General features: G+C 36.3%; 1 protein-coding gene across 3 annotated transcripts in view; it reads left to right on the top strand.

Annotated features, from left to right (window-relative positions):
• LOC134535569 (regulator of nonsense transcripts 2-like) overlaps positions 1–26,784 on the top strand; it is a 204,821-nt gene that overhangs the window by 104,985 nt on the left and 73,052 nt on the right. For all 3 annotated transcript variants that reach the window (XM_063374757.1, XM_063374755.1, XM_063374756.1), the window contains 3 exons: positions 9,789–9,964; positions 15,479–15,575; positions 20,427–20,589. In XM_063374757.1, the coding sequence (XP_063230827.1) occupies positions 9,789–9,964; positions 15,479–15,575; positions 20,427–20,589 (436 nt within the window). The remainder of the gene's footprint in view (positions 1–9,788; positions 9,965–15,478; positions 15,576–20,426; positions 20,590–26,784) is intronic.

Below are 26,784 nucleotides of genomic sequence, written 5' to 3'. Positions count from 1 at the left end.
CCATTTCAACAAACAACACAATTGCACTATGTACTGCTAGTTTAATTTCACGTGCGTCGACAATAGGCCTACATGTGCGTTGTATTTACTGCAAGTAAAGCTGGACTCCCAATCATCCGTTTCATCCGTCCGTCACTCGTCCGTCCGTCAATTTCGGTCCGTTATTTCGCTCGGCAATTATTACCGACTCTCAACCATCCGCCATCCGTCCGTCCGTCAATATTCTAAAATTTCAGTGCTACAACTTCCCGCCACATACTTTCTCAATTGTGGGTAAACTTTTGGTGAAAATAATTTATTTGAGATAATTAACTTTTGTTTTTATGAATGTGATAATAAGTTGACAGGCGGGAACCGTGCTTTGACAAGTGGATTAAACGGTTGCCGTCTTAAAAATAACATTAGTCATGCCAGCAATAAATAAAATTATGCTTCTTTTATTACTGCGTAAAAGGAAACAGAAAGAAGCTATTTCTATCCAGGCTTTTTCCCTCAGTTGCTTATCCCGATAGTCTTTGCTATATATATTATAAAAATGCTCCCTTTCCCGGACGTAATTTATCAGCATTTCTTCCGAAAAGCTCATTCTCATAAGCAATCTTTACCGTTATTATGACAATACTAATCGGTCAATACGACACAGCCTTCTATGTATTGCAAATTAAAAAAATCGAATACTGTTTTCGGAAAGTCGTATTGAAGACGATCGACTTAACAAGGCGGTGGACCATCCGTTGGTCCGTCAAAAGCTAAGGCTTGGCAAGGTTTTGACGGACAGACGGATGGAATTTTTCGGGCCATCTGATTGGCTGCAGGTCACGTGATTGACGGACGGACAGGTGACGGACGGATGAAACGGATGATTGGGAGTCCAGCTTAAATGGGAAAGAAGTATTTCGCCAATTCAATTGATTATGAAAACGTTTTATTTTTTTATATGTCTCATTTACAAGATTCTTAGTACAGTACAAAATAAAAATAAAAACATTCATTGGCGAAATTTTAACATACATTTTGTATTGTTTAGCAAATATTTATCAGTACAGTACCTCGAAATTCATAACACAAAAGAAGCATGAGCAACACGGATAAAGTATTGTTAATTATTTTTTTAAACCTAACAGCGTGAGACAAATGAAAAGTGACACCCACCATGCAGATAACACCAAAAAAATAATGAAAAGAAGCAGCATAAACACAATGAAAACTACAGACACTACTTCTGATATAGTACACATACAAGAGATAAAACAACAACAAAACAATTTACAACAAAACAAATATGACATAGTTAATGTCATGTACATTCCAGTTCGAATTTAAATGTAAATGCATTTGTCAATATTTTATATACATACATAGTAAATTCTTCAACTTAATTAAGTTGATAGACTGAGCTTGGATGCCGTTATTAATTAAAACTAAAGAATTTTATATTGTATAAATAATTAATGTTATAGTAATTCTTTAAGGATAATATTTTTGCCTGTGAAAAGAAGCGTGACTATTTAAAAATTACTATTCTATCTACTCGTATGTTTCGCATGATCGTGTAATCTGTTAAATATGTGAAATGCAACATTTATTCGGTGTCTGTAACTTGGAACTGTAAGATATAGGTTTTTATAATTTCAATACCGTCACAGAAATATAGAATTTTTTTTTAATAAAGCTTCTAATGCGAATAGTCTAGGATTTAGGTACACTGTTTAAAACAAATTCCGTAAAAATATGGAAAGTACCAGTAAAAATTTATTTAGAAATCTCCGTAAATATGCTGACAAATGACTATGAAATAAGGAACATTTTTTTAAATGTACAGATTTTGCCGTTAAAGTATGGAAAGTCCGTAGTCCGATATATAGGTATATCTTTATCTTATATATAAAATTCTCGTGTCACAGTTTTCGTTGCCATACTCCTCCGAAATGGCTTGACCGATTTTGATGAAATTTTTTGTGCTTATCCGGTATCTATGAGAATCGGCCAACATCTATTTTTCATCCCCCTAAATGTTAGGGGTAGTCTACCCCTAAATTTTTTTTTTATTTCCAGTTTTTGGTAGGAAATCACCATGGCAACGGCTGTTGCTTTGTTGATGCTTCATTCGTCTCTATGGCAACGGCTATTTCATTGTTAGTGCAGTCCTCACCACCGTTGAAATTTTGCGGGTACTTTAAATATAAAAAATTGCCCTTTTTTTCAAGTATATATATTTTACACACTTGAAACTTCACAGTAATGTTCCTTATGTTACGCAGGATGACATTTTCCGAAAATTAGATGCCATGGGTGGTTAAAACCAGGCAACAGTGGGTACTTTGTCTGCATGAGAACAGGATTTTGCATTGTTCATGCCTTCTGCGTCTCCATCGCAACGGGCATCGCGCGGCAGTGGCGTACTCACAAGGAGGGGCATGTATAATGAGCGGCGCAAGAGTGATCTGCCTGTAGACTGCCGTAGCGAAGTACGGGTACATCAGTTGTACGTTGCGTGCACGAGTCGGGAAACCATCGGTGCTATTCATTTTCTCTCCGGTACATTATACAGCATTGTAATAAATTTTCACTGAATTTTTTTTATTTATTATTACTGTAAATGGGAGATGTGGCTTATTTTTTTTCAATAGTATAGCCGTGCGAAGCCGGGTCGGGCAGCTAGTTACTTTATAAATCTGTAGGTTCTGTCTGTACATTTATTTATTTTTGTCAAATTTTGTAATGTATATTCGTTTCATAACTCACTGACCCTAATTAAAATATTTTTGTCGGTCTGTCTGTATGTTCTTCTAAAACTCAAATACGGCTTGGCCGATCTAGATTAAAATTAGTGTATCATAGGAACATGTAATTGCGCAAATAATAGGCTCTATATGATATCGGCAAACCTTATGGTTATAATAAAAAATAAATTTAAATCATTATTTTCGTATTTCTTTGGTAGCCATATTCATTTGGTTCTTCCCCTCCCCCCCCCCCCCCCTCCCCCGTGCGAGTGTGTGATAATATCATGGTTTTCTATGATTTATTAGTTTCGTAATCTGTCATTTAATTCATATAAATTGGTTTAAAAATTGATAGGTTATTGTAATGTTATTTAATCGGCTGTCATTTGTAACAAATAAAATGAAACATTCGTTTGTTTTATTAAAACCATAACCATTTATTGATTTATTTATTACTTATTCTTATTATATTTTAAAACAAAATGCCCAGCGAAGCGGGCAGGTAACAGCTAGCATTTATATAAACACGTTGTTAAAACTATGGAAATCTTCCGATTTTATCTTTTCTCACAAAAGTAATCAACAGAATGAAAAAAACTATTTTCCTAACAGATAAAAATTATTAAATAATAGGTACTGCCGGAAATTTATGTAATTTAAGATTTTGACACGATTTTTATGAGTTTTTGTTATGTTTCGCAAATTCATATTAATGAATTTTATGAAATGTAAGTGGTAAATTAAATAATTTCCCTCTTTGTACACCGAAAATAATTTTTTAACATGGATAAAGATTCAGAGCGAGCAATACTACAGTGGTCTAGGTAAATAATAGAACTGTTTTAGTAATGCTGTCATTTTATTCAAGTGGCTTTCTAAACGTAATGATTATCGTCAATTCACTCAAAAAGTTTCTAGAGCTGACAAGAATTCAGACAGAGAACTTACTTTAATTTATTTTTATAATGAAAAAATAATAACAACAGCAAACTTAATCAAGATAGGATAACTGATAGTTAAGTACACAAGGGTGAGAGCCATTTAGTTTGTGTATGTATCAAAAGTTTTGAATACTAAAACACAATCCACATAATTGTGCATCTCAAATAAAGTACGTGCATCTACAACGAAGGCTGGGAAAGTTCTCCTCGCATAAAAATGTTCAAAACTAGAGAATGTGTTTAACTCAATACATCATACATAATTTTACATTACAACAGTATTGATTTTGACAATAAAGACAACAAATTATAATCCATTTAAGTGTTGTTACTTAAATTATAAATGAGAAGAATAATTTTAAAGCTGTTGGTACCTTTATAACATTCATAAATATTAAATATTTCTCAAAGAGATACTACAATTTTTGAAGTTATAAAACATAGTAACCGAAAATTACTATTATTTCACTGTTTTTTGTTAAAAATATTTTCTTAAATACAACACTTAAAAAGATTAATCGATATTATTATTGTGATGGCACAGCGGTTGGTGAAACAAAAAAAAAATACGAGACTTCAGTAATCATAAAATCAAAACTCTTGTTTAGTTACTGTGATTCCAGCCTTAGATAAAATGTACTAATAAATTCAGAAAGTAACAGTAACTTAAAACTAGCAAATGTATTCACACACGAAACTGAACAAATTGCTCAACCTTTGAATATATATACTGTATAGAAGTCGCCAGCCCAGGTTAAAATTTCTAATACGGTTTTGAGGTAGTTGGTTAATTCACCGCCGCAATCGCCACCATCTCTAGGGCATCGACTTGTGGTGGTCCCTAGCGGACAAGTGTCAAACTCTTCAAACACCCCTTCCCCCTCCTGTTGAACGACCTTGAGCTGCAGTGAATGATGGATGAGGGGTGCGGGGAATGACAGCGGGCGACAGCGCTGCGCTCTAACGTGTAAATAACAACTAAGACGATACAGGGCGTTACGGCAGCGCACTGCAGCGGTGAAGTTCCCAAGCGGCTCATCATACGCTTCTGAAAAACGTAGAGTAAATCCTATCCACTCGCGACTTCTATACAGTATATATATTCAAAGGCTCAACTGAGATTTGCGCGGCAATCGCCTGCGAGGTGCACGTAGTAGCCGGTGTCGCCGCCAGGCGCGCCACGCGCTGGGCCCGTGGACAGACGCGCGGCTAGCCGCAAATGCCGCGAACAAGCTCTCGCGCGAGGCAGGCTGCTTGGATTACTTATTCGAAAACTACAGAAGAACCGTTGAACTTACGGTTTACATCCAAAATTTTATTTATAGAAGAATAAAAATGGGTTTTTGATATGTTATAATGAAATGCTAACGTGAATTAATTAATTTTTGGTGCTCATGTGTAAAAATTACTTTTTTTTTGCTGAAAAGTGTATATATATATTTTTGTGATAAGGTGATTCACTACGACTGAATGAAAGTTATATATTCAAAGGTAGTAGGTTTCTAAACACACTCAAATTTTTTTATACATGAAATACAAATAACTATAGCAATTACTTCGAATAAGTGATAAGTGAAAAAAACATTAATAACTTGATAAAAAAAAATTCTTAAAAAAATCATGCATTTATTATGTTTTTAATAATACTTCTAATAAGAAAAACAATTTACAAATTTTAAATTTTAAAAATATTTTTCCCCATGGAACAGCCTTAACGTATTTCCACAAAATGGGGGACTTTAAACATGCACTGAGTTCATCCGCTGGCGTTGACCATGGAATAACTGGTAATGTTTGACGAAAATCTCCTGCTAACAAAATCATCCCTCCACCAAATATGTTTTTATTATTTCGCAGATCATTCATATTTCTGTCTAATGCCTTCAAAGACTTTTTATGTGCCATCGTGCATTCATCCCACACGATCAATTAACATTGCTGGAAAACCTTTGCATTGCTTTTATAGCCATCAGTAGTTGTTTCCGGAACAATGAGTATGTAATATGTTACTGGTCTTCAATACTAGAGAAGCACTCAATTCTTAAAGTAACAATTACGCGCAGGCGTATTAAAATTCTGTAAGGAATGGAGGTCTATACTGTTCCGAAAATTAATTTCACCCACTGGTAATGTCTAATTTTTAATTGTATTTGTATAATTTTGTTCACGACTGATTTGGCTTAACACAAAATTACCAAAATATCTGGGAAGGCAGCCCATCAGGATTTTACGAACTGTATGCGTACAAGGAAACAACCTGAAAGGCGGCCTTTCCGATGGGGCACAATTCAGGGTTTTCTTTCGCTTTAAACAAAGCGAACAGCCAACTCTGGAAAGGCAGCCCATCAGGATTTTACGAACAGTATGCGTACAAGGAAAAAACCTGAAAGGCGGCCTTTCCGATGGGGCACAATTCAGGGTTTTCTTTCGTTTAAAACAAAGCGAACAGCAAACTCTGGAAAGGCAGCCCATCAGGATTTTAAGAACTGTATGCGCACAAGGAAAAAACCTGAAAGGCGGCCTTTCCGATGGGGCACAATTCAGGGTTTTCTTTCGCTTAAAACAAAGCGAACAGCCAACTCTGGAAAGGCAGCCCATCAGGATTTTACGAACTGTATGTGTGCAAGGAAAAAACCTGAAAGGCGGCCTTTCCGATGGGGCACAATTCAGGGTTTTCTTTCGCTTAAAAAAAAGCGAACAGACAACTCTGTAAAGGCAGCCCATCAGGATTTTACGAACTGTATGCGCACAAGGAAAAAACCTGAAAGGCGGCCTTTCCGATGGGGCACAATTCAGGGTTTTCTTTCGCTTAAAACAAAGCGAACAGCCAACTCTGGAAAGGCAGCCCATCAGGATTTTACGAACTGTATGCGTACAAGGAAACAACCTGAAAGGCGGCCTTTCCGATGGGGCACAATTCAGGGTTTTCTTTCGCTTTAAACAAAGCGAACAGCCAACTCTGGAAAAGCAGCCCATCAGGATTTTACGAACAGTATGCGTACAAGGAAAAAAACCTGAAAGGCGGCCTTTCCGATGGGGCACAATTCAGGGTTTTCTTTCGCTTAAAACAAAGCGAACAGTAAACTCTGGAAAGGCAGCCCATCAGGATTTTAAGAACTGTATGCGCACAAGGAAAAAACCTGAAAGGCGGCCTTTCCGATGGGGCACAATTCAGGGTTTTCTTTCGCTTAAAACAAAGCGAACAGCCAACTCTGGAAAGGCAGCCCATCAGGATTTTACGAACTGTATGCGTGCAAGGAAAAAACCTGAAAGGCGGCCTTTCCGATGGGGCACAATTCAGGGTTTTCTTTCGCTTAAAAAAAAGCGAACAGACAACTCTGTAAAGGCAGCCCATCAGGATTTTACGAACTGTATGCGCACAAGGAAAAAACCTGAAAGGCGGCCTTTCCGATGGGGCACAATTCAGGGTTTTCTTTCGCTTAAAACAAAGCGAACAGCCAACTCTGGAAAGGCAGCCCATCAGGATTTTACGAACTGTATGCGTGCAAGGAAAAAACCTGAAAGGCGACCTTTCCGATTGGGCACAATTCAGGGTTTTCTTTCGCTTAAAAAAAAGCGAACAGACAACTCTGGAAAGGCAGCCCATCAGGATTTTACGAACTGTATGCGCACAAGGAAAAAACCGGAAAGGTGGCCTTTCCGATGGGGCACAATTCAGTGCCCACAACGATCTAACGAAAACTAAAAATTTCTGAAAGGCACCCTTTCCAATGGGGCACAATTCAGGATAATTTCCCGCAAACAACAAAGCAAAAATCAAGCCCTGGAAAGGAAGCCTATCAGAATTTTGTAAATTGTTTTGCAGATGAAGAAAAACATGAAAGGCGCCCTTTCCCATGAGGCATATTTCAGGATATTTTTGGTCTTAAAAGGAAGTCTATAACACGTTCTGGAAAGGCAGCCTATCAGGATTTTACAAATTCTTTTGCTTATGTAGAAAAACCTGAAAGGCACCCTTTCCAATGGGGCACGTTTCAGGATTCTTTTCATTTTAAAATTCAGTTAATAACTTGTTCTGGAAAGGCAGCCTATCAGGATTTAAAGAATTGTGTGTGTGCTTGAAAAAACCTGAAAGGCGCCCTTTCCAATGGGGCGCAATTCAGTCGCCCCAAAGTCATAGTTAAAATAATCTCTTTGTTAAAGTAATAAACATATTTGAATTAATGAGTGCAAATAAAAGTAAATTCATCAATTAAATTTTTGATTTCATTTCACTCCTTATTTGTATCCATACAAAATAGTGATAATTCAATAAAAATGATTCAATTTTATTCATAAAAGTATGCAATAATTTATCAATGTTTTGTTATGACGTCACGTTTAACTATCGTCCGTAAACTGACGTTACAGACAATCAATTTTTTGTAAATAACTCTGAAACCAATGCAGATACGAAACAAATTACTCTTCCCTAAAATGTGTTTTAAATGTACTTAAAGTTTTACTCAAACATTTTCTTTATATTTTCAACTGTTATTGAGATAAAGTCAAAAAAGTGAAAATTGGGTGCCATTTTCCAAGATGGCGGCCATAGCACAGCACCCACAAGTGTTGATTTTGGATATGTTGTTATTGGGCACTATTACTATGCATATGCCAAGTATCCCATGTAAGGGAATTATTTCCAGGTGAAGCCATTTTTTTAACTTAATATGACTGGACTATTGGTGTTCTGAGGAGTTCAGTTCTAGAGATTTGAGAGATTTTGATAGGCGCCTTTACTGCCTGTCAGAGGAGCTTAGCCGGCAGGAAAGAATGGGCTAGGGGTTGGGTGGTATCGATGTTGGGATAGGTGGTCTCAGCCTTTCAACATAGCTCTTCATCGATGCCTTCAGTCTGCTATGAAACGCCCTCGCCTTTTCCCATCAGATTCAGCCCTTTGGGGAGTATCTGCCGGGCCGCAAGGGTTTAGGGACTGCGTGTAAAAAATTAGCGAAGCGCAAGCTTTGATATACTGGGTTGCATTTCACATATGTAGGGGAATTAGGTACTGCAGTCTTGGATTTTTCCATTTTTTTTTTGCCAATATTCTAATTTTGAACTATTTATCTAAATTATTGGCATACCAAGGTATAAATCATATCTCCCAGACCTTCTCTACCTTGTTGCAACCATATATTTACAAACAGGCTCTAGTCTGTAATCACAGCGAGGAAATGGCTTATTATTTCAAACGGGGAACTACAACTATCATGATGATCAGACCAGTTTACTAGTGTGGACTTCAACAAGAGGCCAAAGCTCAAGTCCTATGCCATGTTAAACCAAAAAATTAGCACTGAATCTTTATTACAAGTGGTATCAAAATATTTAAAATTGCAAGATGATGAGGCCTAATCTCCCAGAACATTTGGTATTCCTGTTAAAATTATATTGATTTTCAATAAGCCGGCATGAATGTAGTCTTCTAAGTGCAGAATTAAAGCCTTTTTGCTTGTACTTCAAATGAGTTTTGTGCATTCTTTCACAGAAAAGCACACAAGGTGTAAGAGTTCTCTCTCTTTTTCTCTCGCTCTTCTCCTCCTCCACAACTACTATGGAGTGTTAGTGAGGTCATGGCTAGTAAAATTAACCTGAAGACAAACTAAGAAAAGGAGTAAAATATAATATTCAAATCTGGTTTGTTTGAATTGGCTGTGTGAAATACGAGTGAAGTGAGTGTGTGAGTTAAATAAACTCGTCTTATTTAGGCCTGGAGGCTCTCTGGATTTGGTGTGTTAGTTCTCAGCATCTTGATATTTAGCTTTTGGAAGATGGTGGAGCCGTCATCTTTGCAGCATCGTAGCATGCATAAGTTAAGACCTTTATTGTAATTGCTGCATGCGCTGCTATTTATTAAATTGGGAATAATTTTCTGGACCTGTATATTTTATTGTTATAAAAAAATTGTTTAATAGAAAAATCTTGCAAAAGTTTCATCTCTGATAACTTGCTAAGTATTTTCTAATTAACAGTTTGCAAATTAATGATTATTTGTGCAATTTAAAAATCAATTTAAATTGTGATAAAGTTTATCCTTTGTTACTACATACTGAGGAAAATTTGTTTTGTTTCTGTTGGAAATAAATTATGTGTGATCAGTGAATTGATTTTATTTCAGATGTTGTGGATATTGAATCTCTCGATTTAAAAGTTGGAAACAGTGAAAGCGAGGATGGGATATTGTCTTCTAATTTGTGGGAAGATGAGGATACCCAGAATTTTTACGAAGTTTTACCAAACATGAAAGATTTCTTACCTAGTCTGACAATTCAGTCCACTGATCCGGAAGCACAGGTAAGTTGGTGAAGACATTGCTGCTGTTTGTATTCCTCTCCCCCCTCCTTTTTTTTGTAACAGTACCAACAGAAACTTAAAAAATGGAAGTTCAGTAGGCGAGAGTTTAATAAATCTCTGAGCAGTGAAAGATATTTGTTTGTAGTACAGTAAATATGTGGTAAGAAGTTTCTCAAGGTACTCTACTGCTCGCTTACTGCTACTCTTGTTGGTGTATGCTTACTGCTGGCGCCAGTACCATTAATAGTACTCGTTGATTTATACATAGACCCTTTTGTTGTGTGTGTGTGTGTTGTCATGACGATATACACTGGCTGTCACTATTTTTCAAAAAAAAAAATATATATATATATATATGTCAATGGTCCTGTTATGCTTTTGTACTGTGACCCTTAGAAACATGTATAAATGTTATTTACCATAAAACACACACTCTTGGACACAGGTAGTTAGGTAACATTTATCAACACATAGGGATAGAATCCAAGTTTTTATTAAGAATAAAATGGCTATTCATCAGGGACAACTAACATATGTGTAGAGATAGAATCAATATTAATATAATTAGATAAAAATCACAGAAAAACTATCCTAACGATACTGAACATGACTCGTGGATATGCGCTTATGTAAATTAAACATCAGGATTATACGTAGCACACATGAATCGTTCACAAAAGTTCGTTAGTGTAAGTTCAGAAAATCAATCAAATAATGTTTTTACGGACGCATTCTTACATAAAAGAAATATGTTTGAAATCTTAGCACAATTAATTAGTATGATTACTTTTAATGTTTATATATGGGTCGTATTTGCCTTGGCTTAACTCAGTTTATATGGTAGAGACACGAAACTAGTACTCCCATTTCACCTCTGGGTATCACAAAATAAAATAATAATTTAAATCTTGGAAATAACAATTCATGACGTAGTTCAGGATAATTGACACCTTTTACGTGAAAACTAATCAGTTTGTAGTCAAATCGGAGTGATTTACGACGAAATTACATACAGCTGGGTATGTCTATGGGCGATACAAAATGAAAGATCTTTACTTACAGATTTTTCACTCCTAATAACATATCCGTCAGAATATGCCCTTATAATCTTACACATTATTTATTTACACGTTGTTTAAGCTCACCCTGAGTGTCGGATGGCATAATCTAGCTAGCTATCTTTCAAATTTAAAATAGGCCTCGCGCCTTTACGTCGGCATCAGACGCCTTCATACAACCAATTTTTTTATTAATTAAGACGTTCTAGATGCCTCACATTTAAAACACGGCCTCTCATTGGCCGAAACAAAAATAGGTTAACATAATTTACAATAGGAATACCGTAAATAACACTTATCAATACAATTGAAAACGCAGAAATGCGGTAAATTTAAAACGAAAATTTCCAACAATGAAAATTTCTTAAAGTAATACCCCGAATAAAATCATTGTTTATTCGTTAAGTTCATTAGTCCTTAGAGGGGTATTACTCAATTGACTGTCCATATAAGTCCATTTCAGGTCATAGAGCATAGCTCTCGTAGATATACATAATTAATAAAAAATATATTTAAATAACTTTTGCAGGCGAACAATATACAAATTAAATAATAAAATTTCATAATAATAATAATAATCAAAATAATAAGTTTTTATAAATAATAATATCATTAAAATAAATCATTACTTTCTGTGCATTCTGAAACTAGTAACAGCACAGTACTTATAAATTTAGACCTATTAAGAGGAAAAACTAATGAAAAGGGTGATTAATATTGTATATATTAATAATAGGTCAAGTGCATGGTGGCCACATATTCTAGAATCCTTGAAAAGCTGGAATTGCCCTTGAATTTTATCTGTCCTTGGAAAATCTGAAAATGTGCTTGAATTTTGTTGTTTCATAATGTGTTTTGATCCGTATAGTGAATTAATTTTATACTCTATCAATGTTTTGGTCTGAGCCACATCTCCATAATAAGCAATAATTGAAATACTGTATTTACCTGAATATAATGTGATGAATTTTTATCAAAATTGCTGTAACTGAAAGTGAGGGTCGCAGTATAATCGCAAACCTACGACTTTGCTGCTTGAAGAATGTTTTGAAACGGCGTGGCATGGTGAGACAACTGTGTCAAGGTCACGCCTGGCGGCAGTGATGTGGCCAAAATGTGAAGTAACAGCGCTACTATTCAGCGCTTGGGTCAATATTAGAAGTGATTGTTGTTTGTTTGGTCACTTGTGCTTTGTTTTGCATTGTAGTAGAGTACGGATACTGTAGAGAGGCGTGGGAGTTCACAATTTAAAATGTCAAAAGACCTAAGATGAAATTTCAATGCTAACTTTAAGATTATAGTGGCAAATCACACAATTCAAACCAACTGCCAAGCTGCTCGTAAACGTGACATTACTGAAAGCAACGTGTGTAATTGGAGGGCTGATTTGCTTCGTCTCAAGAATGCAAATGGTTTGACGAAAGCATTCAGAGGGCCTAAAAAGGGACGGTTCTCTGATACTGAAACCCGCATGGTAAATTTCATCGAAGAAAAGAGGAGAGACGGAATGAATCCAATTTCATGAGAGGTAATAAAATTAAATTTTATGTACAAATTTACCGTATGATCTGTTTTTATAAATTCTTACAAAACAGCACACAATCATTGACTTCCTGACCAGTTATTTTTCCCTTTCTTGTTGAATTGAAGTCTGCTGCAATTGGGCACAAGCCCAGTGGCAAGCATTCAGCTTACTTTCCTCTCACTTTTCTCCTGAATTAAGTCACTCTCCTTGCCATCACACACTCCTCACCCAAGACATTCCCGGTATGTTCTCTTTTTTTTTTGCCTTAAAAACCTTCCTAGAGTTCTCCCTTCTACTTATAGGTTTACCCCTCATCTTGTTGCCCCAACTCTCCCCACCCTTCCACCCCGCTCAATTCTGAGAGTAAATTACCATTTTCAAAATAAATTGGACCATAGATCTTAAACATTAAATGTGAAGGGTGATCTGAAGAACTGTACATCAGCAGTGTTGTTATCATCATGCATAGTATACACGCCTAGTAACAAATATTGTTAGGACCTATATTGTGGGGAGAACCAGGTTCCTAAGCGATAGTCCGATTAGATTTTATTACAGTTTTATTGATTACTTATATTTATATTAATAATAAATAATTGTACTTAGAAATGTCCGATCTCAAATAACTGGCACTTAAAAATGTTTATACTCAAGTCACTCATTGTCTGTTAAGTTATGCAGTTTGCACTCTTCACTGGAGCTAGACTCAACAGTGGTTCGCCTCTTACCTCGCACCTGTCCACACACACAGTCTCGTGCCATTCAGTCGCCACACTCTCACGATTCAGTTGAACTCCGCGTCGCACGACTCTCAGGGAGAGTCTCTCACCCTCTTCTACGATGTCACACTTACTTTCGCTTGGAATCAGCTCAGAGTTCTCACCGCACTGTTGCGGAACTCGTCGCGGCACTCACGCGGCTCATTCCATCGTGGAACTCATTGTAGGCTATCGCGGTACCCATTGCTGAACTCTTGCCGCACTTGCGGCACTTACCAGTCCTCACCTTGCTGGACACTGTCGCCAAACTCACACGGCACCTGTTCCTGAACTTTCGCCGCACTTGCGGCACTCACTGGTCCTCACCGTTGCTGGATTATGTCGCCACACTTACGCGGCACCCTTTGCTGAACTCTCGCCGCCCTTGCGGCACTCACCGGTCCTCACCGTTGCTGGGCTCTGTCGCCAAATTCACGCGGCACCCATTGCTGAACTCTTGCCGCACCTGCGGCACTAACGGTACTCACCGTTGCAGGGCTCTGTCACCAAACTCTTCCTGCATCCACAAGCGCTCACTGCACTCACCATCGCGAGACTGTGCCACCAGACTCTCGTCGCATCCACAAGCGTTCACTGTACCCACCATCGCGAGACTGTGCCACCAAACTCTCGCCGCAACCCGTGGCACTCACGGTACTCGCCGTCATGGGATTCTGTCACCAAACTGTCGCGGAGGTCGGTGTTGTTGCTTAATGTAGTCTGTGGCGCCCTGCTCTAACTGACGACAGCAGCTGTGACGAGTCGCGTCATCCTGGGCCGACCCAATGCCTGAAGCGTGGAGAATAGGATCGCTCGCTCACGCCACTTCACGCAGCGGCCCGCGAAATTTCCAATGCTGCTCAGCGATAGATAATGGTGCTGAGGCAGGACGACGCGTTGTTTGCGGAGGGGGGAGGGGGATAGCGACGACCCTTGTAATTCGGCCAGGCACATGTGGTATGCTCTACTTCAATGGACAGCGCATGACATCAGTGGCTGTGCGGGGCTGCCAGCCAGGTCTAAACCTGATGAGTGTTGCGGTCCTGTCTGCATTAGCAACAATATTGTTTATGTTTTGAATTATTTCCAACACTTTTGATTTCATTTGAAAAACCTTTCAAACACAATTTTGTCCTTGAAATTCTTGAAATGTCCTTGAATTTCTATATTTTATATAAGTGGTTACCCTGAAGTCCTTAATTTTTTAAAATATTATTACACTAGAAATTATTTTTGGTGTGAATTTGTTTACAACGGGTTTACCTGATTTATAAAACTTATTGACTTATCTATATTAGTTATATTTTAATCATTAGCAGGCATTTAGGATGTGATTTTGAAATTATTTGACAAATGACTAAGTTTGTTTTTGAACGGTACTTCAGTGCTGTCTTGGCTTTGTGGTAGGAACTGTTTCAAGACGTTGACTGCGTTCTATCTAAGATAATATTTTTTTCAGTCTTTTTGGTGTTTGCTGGAGGTGTTCTTAAGTATCAGGAGTGTTAACAGGATTGGGGACATCACTGAACAGTGATACTACTTTATAGCAGACTATTATATCTTGTTCTTCTTTGAATGAGTCTGACCTGGTGGACAAACCAATGACTTTTTATTTTTTGAAAATTTATTTTTCTGATCCAGGAATTAGTGTTGTGTTTTCCCTTTATCTACATACTGCCGAGGGTATCTTTTCACCTGGTACACCCCAGTAACTCTATTGCTATATCATCATGGAAATGGTTGAGGGTTCAAACCAGCCTTTGGGCTGATCAGATCATCATCATCCATCATTCATCATCCATCAGTCATCATCCTGTATCATCATCCTCTATGAGTCATCATCCTGTATCATCATCCTCTATGAGTCATCATCCATCAATCATCATTATTATCTTTGGAAATTTGTTGTGAAGTTACAACAAAGTTTCTGGTTTTGCTATTCATGACCCAGCCAGTTAGTGCTTTACTATTTACTGATGAAAATGAAGAATAATTTGATAGCTACAAGATCTCATTTTTGAAATGATAGAATCATGATTTAGCTTTTGAGACATAGAAGATCATGTTTTATGTTATTTTGGGTAAATGTCAAATCATGCAAGAATTCACCTTATGATTTTCTTGTCTAATTTATTATCAGATATAGGCAGATAATATGAAATTTTATGTTCAGGTGTCTGAGGAAGCACTTGAAGCTGATCTTGAAGAGATAGAAGAATGTTTAGTAGCAAAGGATGAGGAAGAGGAACCATTGCCACCAGATCCAGAAGGTTGGTACAAGTGGTCTTATTTTCATGGATTTGATGTGCATATAATCCTGATTTTCATTCTCATCAAAAACATTCAATCTTTAGTGTATTAGTTAAATTATTACTTCCTGGTGGCCATTTAGGAACATCTTTGTGTGTAACAGACAGCACGATTTAATTCAGTTAATTATATTTAAATTTTTAAAAGGAATGCTAAAATTATTATTGACTAAAATCTCATTGTAATTACAAGTGTAGTGCCCGGCTACCGCATGGCTATAAGTTCTCTGCAGCTGGGCATATGTGGTTTCGAGTACTGAGCGGTACACTAGTTGTTAGTTAAATTTAAGGGATAGGCTCCCGAGAAGAAACTTCAGACATGAGTTGCAGTTGCTGATTTACTACTTCCTAGGACTTGTTTCTCACAAGTACAGCGACAAACATCTTAAAAGTAGCCTTCTACATAGTACGAGAGCTTGACCTCCTCAGCGCGTCGTGCTATGCTTCGCTGGGATAAGTTCCACTGCAGGCATGCCCTATCACAAATTCTATCCGTCGGGTCACGAGGCACAGGGGTACAGACTTACAGCATTGGTTGCGTAGCATTGATGAAAATGATGACAGTGTAACTGTGTTATGTTCAAGAAAAGATTTTATGGTAATTCTGACATGTTATGTTTAGGGCTGTCGAGAGAAAATAATGGCCCTGGGAAAATATTTTTGTCAGCCTTAATGTCATTACTTAATGTAAAAACTTTTCAAACCCCACAATATAAGCTCTGGCAGCAAAAAGAAATCTTGAAACTTAACTGGCCCCCCCCCCCCCCCCAAAAAAAAAAAATCTTGCCTTGCCCCTGGTGATATTGCCCTCTTCACCCTCATTCTCAATGGCACTTATTAAATGTGGTCCAAATGCTTTTTCTGAAAAAATGAATATATTTATGAGTTATATTTAGAGACCTGAAATTTTCGCGATCGCGATAACGCGAAAAATAACGCGAATTTCATTGATTTTCGCGAAATAATACGATTTCGTCTAGTTTTCTGTATACACGCGAAATTTTAAGAAATGTACGGTAACAAACTTGGTTTCATCTTGAGTTCGCCGGCATCGCCATTGTCAGAACTAAAACTAACCAACCTTAGCGGTAGCCTGCCACTGTTTACGTTTCGAAAATCACATACTTTACATGTATGTATGGAAGAACGAAATATATTGCTGCTAAGATGTGACCACAACACAAAATAAACATAATGTACGCAACCACAACTCCACGTCATACATGAGCGATACTGTTGATGTAATGGCTGGAAGGAGGCGGCAAGTTGTGAGCAAGCGGAACCAGCTTGGCCAACCCTTCAGCAAGAAATGTCCGTACGAAAATGTCATTTGGACCGTATTTCCTGATCCAGGTCCGTACATGAATTTTTTTTTTTACGATTATATTAATAAAACTATTGCACAATAATGACTTCATGATTTAATTTTGCCATGAAATAGAATTACGAAATAAACGAATTAAAATCTTGTTCTCACACAACGCAGTTATGGAATAAACGATTTGTGATGCCACAAAAGATTGCATGCTGGGAAGAATCAGCTTTTATTTCACAAACAACCGGCACTGGCAGTCATGCGCACGTCTGCCGTAAGGATCAATGCTATGTGTTTGTAACGCGATTCCAGCTGAAGTATAAGATAAACACCGTACAACCATACATTGCCACTTCTTTCGTTTAATGTATCGTATTTTATTGCTGCATGGGAACATTAAAATAAAATAACTTGAGTTTGTGTAACAATATGCCGAAAAATGCTGCAAGTGCGCGGCAACGTGCCGACGATTTCAAAAGCGACGGGCTATATGCACCCGATACGGCGACGTTAATGCGCAAATTTTGTAATTGTAAAGTCGCATTTGAGAGAAAAGACACCGTGATAAAGCACACTAAGAGCGAAAAACACATAACTAAAAGAAAAAAATATGATGATGGGTGTGCTGATAAAAAAATTCAGAGCTCTGTTGCAGAGTGCTTTGGTAGTGCTAAACGTAAAAAAGCAGACGTTGAACATTTGGCACTGAGGACAACAGAGGCCTTCGCTAAAGCTAACATACCTCTTCAAAAATTGGATGATCCTAACATAAGGGCATGGTTAAATGAATTTGTGGCAGGTTCTGGAGACATGCCTTGTGTCAAAACACTGAGGGAAAAGTATGTTCCTAAACTTGCTGAATACCACTTTGAAAACGTGATGGAAATTGTTAAAGATAAACTAATTTTTATCTATTCGGATGAGACTACAGATAGTCAGGGAAGATGTGTTTTTGTGGTACTCTTTCTAGTGCTCCAAGAACCAGTAGGCGAACCTCAGGTAGTAGTAGCTTCAGTTAATTTTCTTGCAAAAGCGGATGCGACCACATGTGCACAAGTTATTTCAGAATGTGTAAATAAGTATGCAATTTCATACAAGAACATCAGAGGTTTGGTTACAGACTCAGCTCGCTACATGACAAAGTGTGTCAACAGCTTGCAAGTTCTGTATGGAGATCACGTACTCCATATTCAGTGCTGGGCCCACAAAGTTGCCCTAGTAGGAAATGTGTTGTCATGTGAACTTGTTGAGGTAAACGATGTCGTAGTGAAGGTAAAGTCTGCCTTTTTAAACACTCGCAAGAGGAAACACCAATATTTGCAATATTTGCGAGAAGAAACTGTGAAACCAGATAAATTGTTTCCAATGCCAGTCAATACTCGTTGGAATTCATGGTTTCGTGCAGTGTTCTACCTGGCTGAATATTTTTTGGAAATCATTAACTTTTTCAGAAATAGTGACTTTCAGGAAACTAACAATGCAGGAATTAAGTATCTGATCATGCTTTCAGACAAAGAAGTATCCGTAATTTTAGCACAGTGTATTTTGTACAGCAGCATGCTTCTGAAATAATGGATCTGCTAACGAAACTTGAAGGGTCTAAGTACCCTACATCACATACTCTGTATGGGGATCTGGAAAATATACAAAAAGGTTTGGACTGTGCAGCAAAGGGTATATTTTCCAATACGTTCGAAAACAGTAGTGTCCTCAAAAATTTGAACACCACTGACATTGCACATGTGAAGCACAACTGCCAAAAAGCCACAACACTGTGCATGAACAAACTGCAGACACTCATGAACAGTGATCCTTGTGCACATGTTTACAGGTCATTGAACCAGCTTTTCAACCCTAAGAACATTCTGCTTAACAAAACTGAAAACATAGTTACACAACTAAAATCCATTGCTGACCTGAAGATGATAGACAGTGTTGACCTTTTTAAAGGGTACCAGTCTCTAAAAGATGCAGCAGAGTCACTGTGCAGAGCTGGTGAAGTTGTTGATGTAGTGAAAATTCTCACTGCACTGACAACTGACTGTCAACAGTTTGCTTCAGCTGTGCTTAAATCAATATGGATGCCTACAAATAATGTTGAGAGTGAGAGGTTGTTGAGTCACTACAATATTGTTGTTTCAGATAGACGGCAGAACTTAAAAGAAGAGAATATTGAAGTGTTTACAATGCTCTCCTTTGATGATTGATATTTATATATATATATTTTTTAAAGAATTTTATGCAACAGTTATGTTAAGCTAATGTGTGTGTAAAATTTTTACAAGGAAATTATTAACACATAGTGTTCAATAGTGAAATGAAATGTTTTTGTGGTTCTACATATGATGAACAGTTCTTTAATTTCTTATGTTATGTACTGAACAATGCATTAAGCAACCAAGTGACTAAAAAATTTCTGTATGGAAGTTTCACAGTCAGTGGTGAGCAATTTTTATGTACAACGGGAAATTTAATGTTTTCATTGTTATTTATTTTTGGTTTAAGCAAATGTAAAGAGTGTGTTTAAATTAGGATAATTATAAGCTATGCCAAAGAAAATTAATTACGTAACAAATATTAAGCCTATACAGTTAAAACTATTTAATTTAATTATACAGATAAAAAAATAACACCGCTTTTTTACACCGCTTTTTGGCAAAAATAATACCGCTTTTGGCCAAAAATAACACCGCCAATTTCAGGTCTCTAGTTATATTGCAAAAATGCTTTATGAGCTGGAGAAAAAATGTTTGGTTGGACAGGGAAATGGTCTAAAGTATGTGTGGGAATCCTAATAGGGCCATTCGCAGCGAGTTGTGATTGATCTCTATGGATGACCGTGATTGGAGGAGTGATCTGGTCCACCGTGACCACTTACAGTCCGCTTCGAATCCAGATTAAAAAATTCTGAACAGTAAAATAGCTCCCGATCAATACAAAAACTACAGATTAATCAGAAAATTGCTGATCACTCTAAAACCTCTTTTTTAATCTTCAGAAAATTCTGATTTAGTGTGTCCATATTTGGGAAAGTTAGGGAAGTTGAAATAGGTCAAGGAATTTACTTGAATTCTTGGAAAAGTCATGTAAATTTTCCAGTAATAGTAATTTGAGAGGGAAATGTAATGTTCTGGTCTGCCATCACTCAGACTGTTAAAGCAATTTTTTTTCAAAATGTGTTTTAGGTCATAGTTATGCACAGTATAAAATACTGTATGCAAGATTTTGTTTGAACTAGGCAGCTATGAGGATGGTGAAGGCTGGATTTTTATTTCATCCTTTCACAAAGTTTAAAAATAGGGAAAGTATTAAAAATTAATTAGTCAGGGAAATATGAAATTTTGGTCATGGAAAGTCAGGGAAAACTCAGGGAAATTTCATTAGTGATTTATTTGTGTGGACATTCTGTATAGTAATGTTTGAAAATTTAATTGAATACACTAACAGTTTTGGTTACATTAAAACTGGGTAACAGTGACTTGCTTCTGCCATTTCAGAAGTGGAGGAGCCGGAGTCTCAGGCAAACATTAGCAACAAGATAATGCTGGATTCCTTCCTGACCAACCTCCCGCAGTGCGTGAATCGGGAGATGATTGACAGTGCTGCCGTGGACTTCGTCATGACCCTCAACACAAAGTACAACAGGAAGAAACTGGTCAAGTAAGTGATTAGTTGTGAGGCATTACAGATCTGTTTGGTAGTTGTGTTGTTGCTAGTCTGACATATAATATGAAATTTCTGAAATGTGTTTTTTTTGGTGTGTACAATAAAAACTGTATTATAAAATATTTACTTTAATACGTATTTGTATATTTATTGTTTTTGTGGACTGGTGTGTGCTGACTGAGCAGTAGTTATGTATATGATATCCTATGGTGGTAAGACATTTTACTCACACAAATAGTCACTTACTGAAATAATTATTTCTCATGCGTAGCCATAATATCATGTATTACTACATAGCACATATTCTACTATTTATCAATATCGAAGGTGCCAATTTAGGGTCATACAAAAGTGATAAATAAAAATGAGGAATTTTTTCATTATAAATTGGTAAAGGTGGTATAAAATTTTGTTAAAAAAACTGTATAGCGGTGTTAAAAATCAGTAATAAAGATCCTGGCATAAAAAGTAAATTTTTGAAAATAATTTTATCTCTGTATTTCTTACTAAAATACATATGTATACATTTTATTAACATTAGAATAACATAATAAATGAAATCATTTAGTATAGAATGTATTTTGTATTTATTTTAGTCACTTTAGTGCGCATGGCCTGTAGTAAATAAAAAAAAATATGTATTTTGCAAAACAAATTCAAAATAATGATACAATTAAAAACGTCCATTGAAATATCTATAAAGCATAATTTCAATGTTTCGGGTTTTTTAAACCAGTACACAGGTCAGAAAATATCTGGCCATATTATGGAAATACTCTTTCATTGTCCACATTTGAAACTGGTATCCACAGCACTACTAAAGGTTGTGACACAAAGTTACTGTGTTCACTTTGCAATCCTTGCAACATCTGGCAGATGTCAACAGCGAGCCCTTCTTTCAAAATATGGGAATCTTGCATTTGAAGTGTAAGATAACCTTCTAGAAATTCCTTCTTTGTAACAAGAGTTGATAAGAGGAAGATGAATAGCAGTTGTGAACAGCTTCTTATCAACATTATTTCTCACAATGTTTCGAGCAGCAAACAGTTTCCCAACAGTGCTAAAGAAATCTTTAGCAGTGTCTTATTTCCTGAGGTTTTGTAGCTTGGTGAGACACTTCACTCATAAGCTCTTCATTTTGTCTGTCATCTGACTTTACTTGATAGCTGAAGGGAGTTTTGAAAGGGCAGCAGATGTTTTGTCTCCAAAAATTCCCCTGCTAATCAACAAGAAGTTATTCTCTAAGTCATACAACTTTGAATAGAGTTTATAACTTCAAGAGTAACTACAACCTTCAAGTTCCAGGATGTTTTCCGTGAGTTTCTTGCCATGGTCCACGAGAAATTTAGCAGAGCACAGAATTATTGCAAGCTGGCAGTCACTCAAGTTCTTGAAATAGTCTGTCGAAACACCACTATCATCTCCATTGAGAAATTCCATTAGATCATTAATGTATTCCACAATATATTCAACGGAATGGAACCAGGAATTCTACCTGGTCATAACTGGTGCTGGGAATATTTTGACATCTTTTTCTTGTTCTGGGTACTTTTGTTTCAGATGTGTGGCGTATCTGTGCTTTCGTTTCCTTGAATTCAAAAATTCATATTTGATAGAGGTGGGACGATACCACACTTTCGATACTCGATTCTGTATTGTTTTTTCAGGTCAATACTTTCGATACTTAGGATACTTTCGATACTCCAGGGAAAAATATTTTCCCATTAAGTAACAATTATTACAAATAACCTAAATTAGTTTTAATCTATATGAATTCAATCTAGCATACCATCACAATGTCAGATTAAACTTAAATACATAATGTGTAAATACTTGCATTATATTAATGAAAGATATGAATTCATCATTATATATATCTATATATAATAAATCCACCAGAAATGTAAAATTTAGTCCATAATCAAGTAAAGCTGACATGAGAAACAGTGGCCTTACAAAATGTTATGAAGTCCTTTCTTGGAGGGGGGGAAAGTCACCAAGCCTAAACTAGAAATAAAAAAAATTAGGCTATTGTAAAAAGAAAATAAGAAATTTTTGCTTGTTTGTTTCATTTTAGAAACAACTTTATGCAACAGAACAATTTTCAATAAAATTTTAACTTGATAAACGTAAAATACAAAACAATCCGATCGTAAGAAAACAATAACAAACGGGTATATTCAGTTCAAAGATTAATGAATGCACAAAATGTGAGATCCGTGCCTTGGTAAAGCGCATGCACCATTTTCATAATCATTGCTTGTTTGCGCCACTAGTCTCGCTTGGTGCTGGCCATAGATGCTACTACCGAAGTGCACAGTCTTCCTGATACTATCCATATCTATGGTGCGATAAAGTTATTTTCTTACGTTTGCAAAGGTAAACAAAAAACGTTTTTCAAAATAAAAGCATTAAAACGTAGTTCATCACAAGGAATATAACAATAAAATTTATGAATTTTAGAACTTTTCCGCTTCGTAAAAATGTATGAAACGGGAAATTAATGATTTTATAAGTGTATGTTGTGGGAAAGTAAACCATTATAAATATAGTACTTTCGGCGGGATCAAAATTAATCGGCGTATGACACGGGAAAATGTATAAAACGGGAATGTATCACCGAGGTTCTACTGTAGTTGTATTTTGTACAATGGCGACTCAAAACTTAATTCAATACAAATGAATAAGCATTCCGGTATTGAAAAAAATGTATCGAACTTACAGTTTCGATACTCGATACTTTGCGATACCATCAAGTATCGAAGGTATCGAGGTATCGAAGTATCCAAAATCCCATCACTAATGTTTGACATTACTAACAAATGTATTTAGCTTTGACAGAGAAAGGCTCCACAAACTTGTGATGAGATTTAGTTTTTACGCCCCGCACTGAGCATGAATCATTTTCTCACAAAATATAACCTTTAAAGTGTTTACACACTTGGTCATATATCATGCAGGGTCATTCACCACAGAAACTATATTTTCAAATTTTATGTTGAGTTGTGCAACAATTGACAAAATTGCACACGGGCAATTCGGTGCTATTTGTAATGTCCAGTACACCACCCACAAACAACTTTTAGTCACTGGTACTTGCAAGAACACCAATTAAAATAACGAAAACACATAGTCCCTTCTTGTCAGTAGTTTCATCAAATAGAAGAGCAACTTTCTGGTTTTCCACGGCTTTATACCATGTCAGAGATGGCCTCACCAATTTTGGGTGTGTGTGTGTGTCTCTCTCTCTCTCTCTCTCTCTCTCTCTCTCTCTCTCTCTCTGTATATATATGTATATACAGTAGAATCTCGTTATAGCGAGCACGGTAATAGCGAGAACACGGCTATAACGAGGTATTTTTGAGGAATTTACGGCGTGAGAGCTTGAAGCGCGCTTTTGTTATTTGTCTGCTTTATCTCCACCCCTCTCGCTCGTAGACATCTTGCCGTTGACGCCTGTCACATTCTTCAGCCGTGCAGTCGCCACCTAAGTGCGTGGCTTTAAAAATAGAATCCCGTCCTTTCTTTATTTTATCAAACTTCCGTTAGTTATCTGTACCGTGTGTAGACAAAGTTTGATATTGGAACAGAAACAACGTAAAAAAGTATTTTTTACAAATTAGAAATATGTATGTTTTTGTTTTTATAATCGCGTATATTTTCACGTTTTTTTTTTGTTATCTTAAAAGAGATAATATTAAAAAGCCGCTCTAATGAGATTTAATTGTTTCTTGGTTAACAAAAACTATTAATTGTTTATATTCTATTTATTATTATTTACGCGACGTCATACTGTACGCGTACGCAATACGACTGGATTCGTTGCTGCAACATAAGGGCGCTGGAAGGCTAATGCAGTCGCCCGAATTCCGCTAGGTAGCAGAGGCTGCTCTATCCGCGGTGGCGGCTGGAAGCGCGCCTTATCTCAGTTACAATCTGCGGTTGCCCTCTCTCTCGCACCCGGGCCGTGCCGAGCCGCGCTGGCGACAGGCAGGGATCAGCTTACCAGTGTTGTCAACTCCACTGACTGACATCACACCCGAGAGCTGTTATCAGCGAGTCCTGTCGAAGGAACACATGGCTCTTGCCAATGAGTACTCGGCTTTCTGAAGCGAGTGGTTGCCACCGTATCTTAGCATATGACCTACCCGAGTTAAAAATAGACAAATTTGTATGATAAAATATTCTATAATGTACATTCCTAAACTTTTATACTTGCATATAATTGATAATGTATTTTGTGTTCCGTTGTTTTGTATACATTAGCTATATGTGAAATTGGAAATCTAAAAACTACAACGCCGAGAATTACGATTTATGTAATTATTATCTTTTTAATAAACACATATACAAACATAGCGTGTAATAAAAATTATATTCTAAAGGAATGGTGTCGCTTACGTATCACTAATGTGCCATGGGTCGTGGGTTCTATCCCAACCCTTTTTGTCTTAGTTTATCAGAACTGAGTTGTTACCACAGTGATTGCATGTATAATTTTTGTAGTCTAATTTGCACATTATTACATCGTTTCTTATAAGATGTTACTAAATTATTGATGTTTTAATACACATAAAAAAGTTATTTAAAAGGAAATCAAAAAACGTGATTTTCAAGTTATATCTCAAACAGTTCTATTTAAAATTCTACGTGATCTAAACTTCATACGTAACAGTTTTCTTAGTACATAAGAAATGGCGCATGGCTTGAGCGTTGAATCTTAATAACTTAAGTAAGAAATGCGTACTCATTTTTAATGATAAAACAGCCCTAGCATTAAATCTTTCTGTAGACGGGAACACACAGTTTAAACTTTTAAAAACCGACAAAAAAAAAAAAAAAGGAATATACTTTATAACAAACCAAAAACTTTCATCAAGAAATATTCTGCTTACAAACAAATTGTTTGGGATCCCAGTTTTTCTGTGTTTTTTTTAATGAAGACGTTTTTTAGTGATTAACTACCTACCGTGTTTATTGCCCTACAAATCTTTGTAGTTGTATTACAGATACATATTGTTTCGATATCGCCAAACATATCTAAATGCAAACTTGATTTATTTATAGTAGACCATATTATATTCTTTTATATACATACATCAATTGCCATTTTGGGATTGTGTCATTATTGAGTATTACAGTCTTTGGAAGTCTCCAAACAGCGTTTTATATTTTTATATACTGTATACATATTTACGTATAAAAACGTTACGGCGTGATATTTAGCGAGATGCTTTTGTTCAGGAATCACTAACATTATTTTAATTAAACATTTATAACTGGCAATCACCAACAGCAAGGCCCTTCCTCAATTAAATATTAATGTAACAAGAAATTTGTAAAACTGTTTGTCCACTGCCTCACAGAAAGCAACTGGAGGGAATTATTTTTATTTAAATATTAAATTCAAACAGCTAATATATTAACACGCACAACGTGATTGACCAAATATGGTCAATTGTTTGATTTATTTTTTGGCAAACCTTTTTGTACAAAAGCAAACAGGCAATGTAATAAGATGTAATATCTCATTAATTAACTATTCAGACAAATACTATTAGCATATTTTACTGTAATTTTTGTTTTGATACTATAAACATATTTACAACACAAAAAGTAGAAACACATTAACAGTCATCTGAATATAAATTTAAACACAAGTTCTATTAGGCCAGTAAAATTAGACTAAAAAAATACAGTGCTGACGAATAATTAGAGGAAAGCTGGAAACTGTTTTAATGTATTCAGCATACCCCTAGTATGATCACATTAGGTTTTCCCCAATTTCCGAATGAAGCTTCATCCGCCATTTTGAAAAAACTGAATATTTTTGTTTGTTTTTGAGGTTTTTCTCAAATTTCTCCAAAACGAAGCGACCAATCAAAAAGTATGTTATCTTTGAAAGATTTGTGCAATGGGAGTGCATGACTTGATGTAAGTTTTTGGACGTACGCCATTGCTAAGAACTTTTTCTGTTGAAGAAAAACTAAAAAACTAAAAAATGAAAAATAAAGAAATAAAGAAATAATAAAAAATAAATAAAAAAGGACCAAAAAAAAAAGCAAAAAATTGCTGTTGTCAACAAGGATATAAACACCACAAATATATTCCGTAACAGGAATATAGTCAACAAACAAAGAAAAACAAAGAAAAATGTACTAAGAGAACGAAAAAAAACCACAAATGATG

The sequence above is a fragment of the Bacillus rossius genome, chromosome 8 (assembly GCF_032445375.1).
Source record: "Bacillus rossius redtenbacheri isolate Brsri chromosome 8, Brsri_v3, whole genome shotgun sequence".
In the NCBI taxonomy this organism is placed as follows: domain Eukaryota; kingdom Metazoa; phylum Arthropoda; class Insecta; order Phasmatodea; family Bacillidae; genus Bacillus; species Bacillus rossius.
Note: the sequence above shows the minus strand (reverse complement) of the source record. Positions and strands in the feature narration are given on the sequence as shown.